This window comes from Erinaceus europaeus, chromosome X, assembly GCF_950295315.1.
Source record: "Erinaceus europaeus chromosome X, mEriEur2.1, whole genome shotgun sequence".
Taxonomy (NCBI): Eukaryota; Metazoa; Chordata; class Mammalia; order Eulipotyphla; family Erinaceidae; genus Erinaceus; species Erinaceus europaeus.
In genome coordinates, this window is record NC_080185.1 from 74,025,053 (window position 1) to 74,034,493 (window position 9,441).

The 9,441-nt window shown below is 42.0% G+C and overlaps 1 protein-coding gene across 1 annotated transcript in view; it reads left to right on the forward strand.

The window, feature by feature from the left end:
* LOC132535776 (doublesex- and mab-3-related transcription factor C2-like) overlaps positions 1-8,793 on the forward strand; it is a 30,152-nt gene extending 21,359 nt beyond the window's left edge. Inside the window, exons 2-6 of the mRNA XM_060182784.1 lie at positions 5,144-5,362; positions 5,444-5,601; positions 5,912-6,048; positions 7,146-7,287; positions 8,150-8,793. Coding sequence (XP_060038767.1) covers positions 5,148-5,362; positions 5,444-5,601; positions 5,912-6,048; positions 7,146-7,287; positions 8,150-8,262 — 765 coding nt within the window. The 5' untranslated portion in view covers positions 5,144-5,147 and the 3' untranslated portion in view covers positions 8,263-8,793. The remainder of the gene's footprint in view (positions 1-5,143; positions 5,363-5,443; positions 5,602-5,911; positions 6,049-7,145; positions 7,288-8,149) is intronic.
* The last annotated feature ends 648 nt before the right edge of the window (positions 8,794-9,441 follow it).

The window sequence follows — 9,441 nt, forward strand, 5'->3', positions numbered from 1 at the left end:
GAATAAGACCGGTACAATTCCACACAATTCCCACCACCAGAGTACCTTATCCCATCCCCTGCATTGGAAGCTTTCCTATTTTTTATACTTAATTTTTAAATTTATTTTATTTTTTATACTTATTTACTTTCCTTTTTGTTGCCCTTGTTGTTTTTCATTGTCGTAGTTATTATTGTTGTTGTTATTGATGTCCTCATTGTTGGATAGGACAGAGAGAAATGGAGAGAGGAGGAGAAGACAGAGAGGGGTAGAGAAAGATAGACACCTGCAGACCTGCTTCACTGCCTGTGAAGTGACTCCCCTGCAGGTGGGGAGATGGGGGCTCGAACGGGATCCTTAAACCGGTCCTTTAGCTTTGTGCCACGTGTACTTAACCCGCTGCGCTACCACCTGACTCCTTTTTTTTAATTTTTATTTATAAAAAGGAAACACTGACAAAAACCATAGGCTAAGAGGGGTACAATTCCACACAATTCCCCCCACCAGAACTCTGTATATCAACCCCTCCCCTGACAGCTTTCCTATTCTTTATCCCTCTGGGAGTATGGACCCAGGGTCATTATGGGGTGCAAAAGGTGGAAGGTCTGGCTTCAGTAATTGCTTCCCTACTGAAGATGAGCATTGGCAGGTCGACCATACTCCCAGCATGTCTCTCTTTTCCTTAGTTGGATGGGGTTTTGGGTAATGGGTCCCCAGGACACATTGGTGGGGTCATCTGTCCAGGCAAATCAGTTTGGCATCATGTTAGCATCTGGAAGCTGGTGGCTGAAAGAAGAGTTAAACATACAGAGCCAAACAAATTGTTGACTAATCATGAACCTAAAGGCTGGAATGGTTCAGATGAAGAGTTGGGGTATAGTGGTCTCTGTTTTGTAGATAGTTAGTAGTCCTATTTTAGTTATATTCCAAAGAGCCCGTGGCTATACTAGCTTTTTTTTTTTTTTTTTTTTTTTGCGCCTGACATCTGACATGCAGGTGGATCCAAGTTATTATCTGGGGAACTGATGTCATGGCTGAAAAAAGGACCAGAAAGCTGGATCAGGGAAGAGAGTAGCTCCCAAATATGGTAAAGGGGTATAAATATTGTTGACAGTAAACCCCAACAATTTGATCTGATCTAGGGTCCATATTCAGCTTAGGAGCTTATGTGACCTCTGCATTCCTGTAGATCTGAGCTCACATTCTGTGGTCATGAGTAGGAACATTCCAAGCTGCCCCCATTTCAGGACCATGTTCCTCAGGTGGAACATAGAGTATGTTTTCCAGCCTCCCTTCAGGATGGAACATTCTCTACCATTGTTAATCCAAGTTGAGGGCAAGGTCCTGTGGGGGCTCACATAGGGGTCTATTGTGTTGTTTCTGATAGAAATGATCAGTAACAATGAAGAGAGGGATCTGTTAGAGGTCTAGGCCCATCATGTCTGTTTGAGATTCCCAGGACTCCCAACTAGGGCTCCAGCTGATGGGGTGGCCTGATAGTGACTAAAGAGTCATCATTAAAGTGTGCCAGTCTCTTGCCCTTATTCAACTTTTGCAGTCTGTACTTTGATAAGGTTAGCTTTGGAGTGAGTGAGGGAAGTATAATAGGAAGTAGGTGAGGAGGGGAAGCTTTCCTATTCATTATGCTTCTGGGAGCATGTATCCAGGGTGATTTTAGGATGCAGAAGTTGAAAGGTCTGGCTTCTGTAATTTCTTCTCCACTGAACATGGGCATTGGCAGGGCTATCCATACTCCAAGCCTGTTTCTATCTTTCCATAGGGAGGCATATCTTTGGAGAGATGGGGTTCTAGGGTATATTGGTGAGGTCATCTGTCCAATGAAGTCAGGTTGATGTCATGGTAGCATCTGCAACTTAGTGGCTGAAAAAACTAAATTAAGATATAAAGCAGAACGAACTGTTTAATAATCAGGAACCTAAATGCTATTATTTTTTATTTATATTTATTTATATTTCTATATTTTTTGAAAAAGAGTTTTGTATATTTTTAAATTTTTTTATTTATAAAAAGGACACATTGACTAAACCATAGAATAAGAGGGGTACAACTCCACACAATGCCCACCACTAGAACTCTGTATCCTATCCCCTCCCCTGATAGCCTTCTTATTCTTTAACCCTCTGGGAGTATGGGCACAAGGTCATTGTGGGATGAAGATGGTTGAAGGTTTGGCTTCTGTAATTGCTTCCCCACTGAACATGGGCACTGACAGTTCGATCCATACCCCCAGCCTATCATTCTATTTCCCAAGAGGGGAAGGGCTCTAGAGAACAGAGCTCCAGGACACACTGGTGGGGTTATCTGTCCAGGGAAGCCTGGTTGGCATCATGCTAGGATCTGGAACCTGGTGATTGAAAAGAGAGTTAACATACAAAGCCAAACAAATTATTGACCAATCATGGACCTAAAGGCTGGAATAGTGCAGATGAAAAATTGGGAGGTCCTCCATTTTGTAGATAGCTAGAAGGCATATTTTTCTTTTTTCCCCTGAGCCTGAAATCTGATATGCAAGTGGATCCAAGTTATTGTCTAGGGAGATGATGCCATGGCTGGAAAAAGAACCAGAAAGCTGGATAAGGGAAGAGAGTAGCTCCCTACTATGGGGAAGTGGTATAAATATTATTGACTGTAAACCCCATCAATTTGATTGGTCTTGGGGCCATATTCAGCTTAGGAGCCTATGTGACCTCTGCATCCCTGTAGATCTGAGCTCACATTCTGTGGTCATAAGTAGGAACATTCCATGATGCCCCAATATCAACCCATCTTCCTCAGGTGTAGCATAGAGTACGTTGTCCATGGAGGAGGAACATTCTCTACTATTGTTGATCCAAGTTGAGGTCAAGGTCCTATGGGGGCCCACAAAGGGGTCTATTGTGTTGTTCCTGATAGAAATGACCAGTAACAATGGAGAGAGGGATTTATTTGAGGTCTAGGCCCATCATGTCTGTTTGGGAATCTCAGGACTCTCTAAATAGGGCCCCAGCTGATGGGGTGGCCTGATAGTGACTGAAGAGTCTTCGTTAAAGTATGCCAGTCTCTTGCCCTTATTCAGCTTTTGCAGTCCTTGCTTTGATTAGGTTAGCTTTGGAGTGAGTGAGAGAATTGTAATAGGAAGTAGGTGAGGGGGGTATCTAAGTCTATGTAAGCACTATTTCATTATGAACTTGATACTGACTCACTGCAGACTATTGTGTATTTTTGCTTTCAGGTATATATTTTGCCCTAATTTATGGATGGATGTGAACATATGCTCTGTCTCACAGGACCTGGTCTATATCTAGGTTTTGGGACTTTGTTAGGAAGTGAACCTGCTGGAATGGAATTAGATAATACTATGAAAGGAAAGGTCTCACCTGAGTAATGAGGGTGAAGGGTTGACATTCCATGCCTGAAGTCTTTGGACACAGTCTGAAGTGAATCATGCTCAGGTGGCACTTGTTGCATTGATTAGATTCGGATGGACGAATGCAATATCATTTGGTATGAATTGAGAGAAGCATGTAGGAAAGTGAGCCCCACTCTAGAGGTTCCAGGACTGTGGGAAATATAGGCTCTATAGACGAAGTGAGAGGTTCCTGCTGTCTTATGGTTTAAGAAGACAATAGATAGTTATTGATATAATCACATTATTTGGCAATTGGGTTAATTTTGAAATATCCCTTTGTTAGAATTTGCTGTATCATGCACAATATCACCATAATTTATGTCCTTTGGCATTATTTGTATATAGCTGTACTACCGGTTGCTTCTGTTCTCCCTGGTCTAAGCTTTTAAGAGAGTCAACATATCAAAGACTCTGTCTATGTATTAAAAAGATTCAGTCTGTGCTTTAAAAAGTTTGAGACATTCAATCAAATTTTCCCCTCTCATATTAATTAAAGTGATTTATATGACTACAAATTAATAGGAGTGTACATAAACAACATTCCCACTACCAAAAGACTGTGTCCCATCCCACCCCCCCATTCTCACCCCCCCCCCCCCGCCCTATGAAGCCGAACACCCTCCCTCACCCTTAATCCCGGGTTTTCACTTTGGTGCCCTACTCCAAGGAACCTAAATGTAAGAATATAGCAGAATATATTTGGGGTCTCCAAATACATTCTAGTAGGTCTATTTTAGGTATATTCCAAGGTTGCCTGTGACTTTACTAATTTTTCCTGAACCCAAAAGCTAACATGCAGGTGGCCTAAAGGTATTGTCTGAGGAGATTGTGTCAGAGTTGGAGATAGGACTAGAAAGCTGTATCTGGGCAGAGAATAGCTCCCAAGTATGGGAAAGGTATATAAATGTTAATTGTAAACTCCATCAATTTTATCTAGGGTTCCTATTCAGCACATGAGTCTGTGTAACTTCTGCATCCCTGTAGGCCTGAGCTTGCATTCTGTATTCATAGCTAGGAACATTCTAGGGTGCACTCATTACAGGACCCATCTTCTTTGAGGACCCAACCTCCCTTTGAAGAATGGGGCATCCTCTACGAGTGTTGACCCACATTGAGGGCAAGATTCTATAGGGGAATACAAAGGAGTCCATTATGTTGTTCCTGATGGAGATGATTATTGACAGTGGAGAGAGGTATCTATTAGATGTCTAGGCCCATCATGTCTATGGAAACCCCAGGATTCCCAGATGATGGGGTGGCCTGATAATGACCAAAAGAGCCATCATTAAAGTATGTTGATCTCTTGCTCTTATCCAGCTTTTGTAGTCCTGACTTTGTCTGATAAGGTTAGCCTTGGAGTGATTGAGGGAAGTAAATAGGAAGTAGGTGAGAAGGGTATCTAGGTCTAAGTAGAAACTATGATTAAGTACTTTACTTAGGTGGAGTTTTGCAGGCACTGAGCCCTGGTGATAACCCTAGTGGATAAAAAAGAAAAGTAAGATAAGATTTTTAAAAAGTAAAGAAGCTTATGTCAAGATTTTCCTTGAAATAAGGTGGTGCTTGAGTGGGGATTTTTGGGAAGGAGGCTACACAAGCAAGAAGGAAGTATGCTGTGTGATCTTAGGTTAAGCTGGATGGAAAGAAATCCAACCACCTCAGCCAGGGTTTTCTAAGCACGGAGAAAATATGTTGTGGGTAGGGGGTTTGAGGCTAGGAGATTCAAATGACCATTCTATACTCTGCTCCTGTTTCTAGAGCCATGGATAACAACGAGATACATGCTGAGTTCTGCTACACTTCTAACTCTAGCATTGAGTGTGAGACTAGAGCCCCATGGGGAATTGAACTTGACCCTAGAAGAGCTGTGAATCAAGGTGATCAGTGTCATAACCGTGGCAGCATTGGCCAGATTAAGGAGCAGGAGCACTTCTGCTTCTTCCAGACTTGCCGATGTCACAAATGTACATTCTTCTCGTGAGTATAGTGTCCCACAAAGGGAAGGGGTGGGTGGTCTCTAAATGTGACTGACTTTACACTAATAATCTTCTACTTTAGGGGATGCCGTAGAATTTGGCCTACTGAAAGTACCTTGAAGATGGAGCAGGAAATGTACCTAAATGGGCACCTGACTGAAGGATCGATACAGAGTGGGCCTGCCCCTCTCCAAACTGACAACCATGTTCAGAAGTCAGTCGTTCAAGCAGGAGTCACCAGTGAGTGTCTCTGACCAAGGAGGGAGCCTGGTTTGGGGAAACAGAAGTTTAAGTCATCCTACCACCCAATTTTGATGTGACCTTGCATAAATTATTCCCTTAATCTTAGCTTTCCCAATTATACAATGCTATCAGTATTACCTACCAAGTGTTACTAGGTAGGAGAAATCTGGGGAAGGGGAGTCAAAGAGACCCACAGTGTGACTGATCTTTAAGATATGATATCCTAGATTCCTATACTCATCCCAAAATATATCCACATCTCCCTCATGGCTGACTTGATTTCATCCTGTACTCTCTGTTCCTACAGGCAAGGTCCCAAGAGATTCTGCTGATGACTCATTCCCCAGAATCTTTGTCTCTGCTCTGGATTCCAGCACCCTTGAAGAAGCAACTAACAATTTTTCTTATCAGGAAACCCCAGAGACCCTCTGCATTGCTCCTCATGTAAGAATAATAAGGACCATGGAGCTAAGTGTGTATTCTGTTGAATGTGTGCCCAGCCATGTGTTTGATGCCATGAGAGGATGGAAGAATTACAGGTGGTGGTGGTAATAACACTAGCTGAGCAGGAACAGGAGAGGGAAAAACAAAAGGTGGAGAGGGCAAGTGGAGGAGGAAAGGGAGAAAAAAAAGTTAGCCTTTCTATCTTACGAACAAGAATATAACTCTCACAGTTTTATAGTTTCCTGTTTATGAGACTTGGAATGACAAAAGACTTTACTTTGTACTTTTTTTTGATAGGGGACAGTATTCTGGAATTTTTAAAATAAGAGGTATAGCACAAGTCCTCACCTTAGAGCAGGCTTTCAACAAATAGAGCTCGTTATTCCACATTAAATAGACTGGTAGAATAAAAGGTCCTGCTGAAAAAGAGGGTCATAATAGTGAGGATTATAGAGGAGCAGATGAGAGAGTGTCCAGAGGCCAATTAGAGAACTCTTTCTATAAATAAGTCAATCTGGTCTATTGTACCCCATGAGGTTGGAAAATACAGAGATGAGATTCAATCTCTGGACAGAGATAGTACTCAGATCTCTCCAGATGCTTCGCAGATTAAACCACAAGCACTTGTGCTTTATCATGCTCTTCACTGTCTCCATGGAAGTTTTGAAAGAGTTGTAAGGAATTAATGTCTTAGAAAAGATATCGAAGAAACATACAGGAGAGAAACAGCCCAAGTAGGGAAAAGGCACTTGTCCAAACCATAACTAGCAGCCAGAAGGCATTCAGACTCCCATATCCAGACATTTCAAAACCCTGTCCTTCTCTGTCCATCAATATTGTATGTCTTAATCTCCTCCCCCAGTCTCTCCTTTATTTGTTTCTAGACACTCAACTCTAATTGTCCAGCTCTCTGACACTCTGGACCCCCTTCTATTGCAGTCACGGGTCCTTAGGAAATAGTGGGGCTTAGAGCCTAGAGAGGATGTGAATGGGAAGAGCAGCATGTCCTGGGGTGGCTGGAACCCTCTAGGAACTAAAGTGGCTCTTGTTGTATGAAGAGGCAAGGTGTTGGTTCCAAACTCCTAATTCCTTTGCAGGATCTCAACGCTTCTGACCAGGACATTGCTGCCTTAGAGTGGCAGCGAAAGCTGGAGGCGGCTGAGGCTCTGCTGACTCTGAGAAACTCTTTCCAGGATCCTCCTGAATCCGTCTCTGTGCTGCAGCCCAGCCCTGCATCAGGTAGCCTAGTGCCTGAAAGGATATCAGAGGGTGGGCATATCTGGGAAATGAGAAGGCTTTGTGGTAAGCAGAGACTATAATTGGACTGTCAGGGTCAGTCGAGTGAATCACTAGTTTATTGACCTTTGTGCTCAACAGCAAATGTCCTGTGGTCTGATCTCAAGACACCAGGAAACCGGGACTGGCAGGTTTCCCAATTCCCAATCCAGAGCTTTCTACCCAGACCCCCCTACAATCTGCCATGGTCTGGAAGGACACATATAGATGATTAAGGGCCTTGGTTGGAAGAAGGGCTAGTTACTGTCTTTAGGGAGCTTCTATTCTAGATGTGGAACCTAGATGCCTTCACAGTTTGTGTTTTGTTGCTAAAGTGCAACCATAAACCAGGGAGGAAGGCCTGAAGAATCTATCCCTAAGGAGGGATAGACACCTGAAATGTTCAGAGGAAAGGCTAGGCATTCCTAAATCATAGTGGTAGATGGGGCATGCTCTGTGAGTGGAGCAGCAATCCTGTAGGAACTTCTCGAACAAAAGGGGGTGAAGTTATAACGGCTGTAAGTTAAAGTTCTAGTGTGACAGGCTTAGAAAGCTAGACAAGCAACTGAAGGTGGTGAATAATCAGGGAATGCCTGAGCTAAGGAGAAGCATATTTAAAAAAATCCTGACTCTGACACAGAGAAATGTGGTAACTGTGATGGATGGATTGTGAGAGGTAAGACTTGAGATGGCCAAATCAACAAGGTAGAGATTTGTGCAAAAGTACAGGTAACAGAGCCTCAACTGGATGGGACAACAAAAGAGGAACTGGCCAGGAGGGGAAATGTATGTGACCTGATACTAACCCTTTCTTTTCTTCCTACAGTTTCTGCTGAAGATAAAGAGGTTCAGTCTACCAGCCCCTGTCTCCGACCCAGACTGGCCAGTTCTGTTTCTCTGCCCATTGGGCATCTGGGATGTATCTCCCTCTTGAGCTAAACACCCAGAGGAAGAGGCCTTGCTAATGTATTAACTACTTGGTATCCTACTTAGAAGTCTGCAAAATGTTTAATGGCAAAAAAATGTTTAGCATCTTTTTAAAAATTAAGCCATTAGATTTGTTCATTTTATAAGTTTTGAAACCTTTTGTTTCATTGTCCTGGGAAATTTCTTGACTGAGGATGGATATTCTTGTAACTCCACCCATCATTCCTTTGGATGCTGGGGTCGTTTTAGGTTGCATATAAAAAGAGTTGTACCATATGGTTTCACTTACATGTAGTATATATATAAAAAGAGAAGAGCTAAATAAAACTTTTGAACTCTAAAACCAATTAGTGGTTACCAGTAAAGAAGGGAGGATCATTGGGACAAAGAGGAGAAATGTATGGTAAAGGATAGAATTGGATTTTACATACTACATTTACATAGTATGTATACATGCAGATTTTCAGTGATGCATGCCTAATCTTATATGTTACAATTTAATGTTACTTCAATAAAAATAAATGAAAAAACAAATTTGCACAATCTAGGCTAAGTCTCTAAATATGGTTCTATGTGAGTTCATCTGTTCAAATTCCAAAATATTGATTTTTAACATTATGTTTATTTTTTAATATATATATATATATATATATATATATATATATATATATATATATATATTACTCAGTGCACTACTATGTGCGTATGGTGGTCCTGGGGATTAAACTTGGAACAGCAGAGCCTCAAGCATAGAAGTCTTTTCACATAATCATCATGCTGTTTCCATAGCACTACAGTATTCTTATTTGATGGATAATTTTAAACACACTGGCATAGTCATGCACATAACCACACATGTGAAAATGTGAGGATAGGGACAAGGTGGTGACTTATCTGGCTTAGCACACATGTTACCATGCATGAGAACCTGAGTTCAAGCCCCCAGTCCCCACCATTGGAGGGGATGCTTCATGAGTAGTGATGAGTTGCAGATATCTCTCTGTCACTTTCCCCTTCTTCATCTCTGTCTCTCACCTTCTACCAAAAAGTGGCTTCTAGGACTGGTGGTTCAGGCACTGATCCCCAGTGATAACCCTGGTGGCAAAAAAAAAAAAACCTAGAAAAGTAAAATTAAAGTTTGTTTTAAAATAGATATGATAATGGTTTCACTTTGTGTCTAAGTTTGTATGT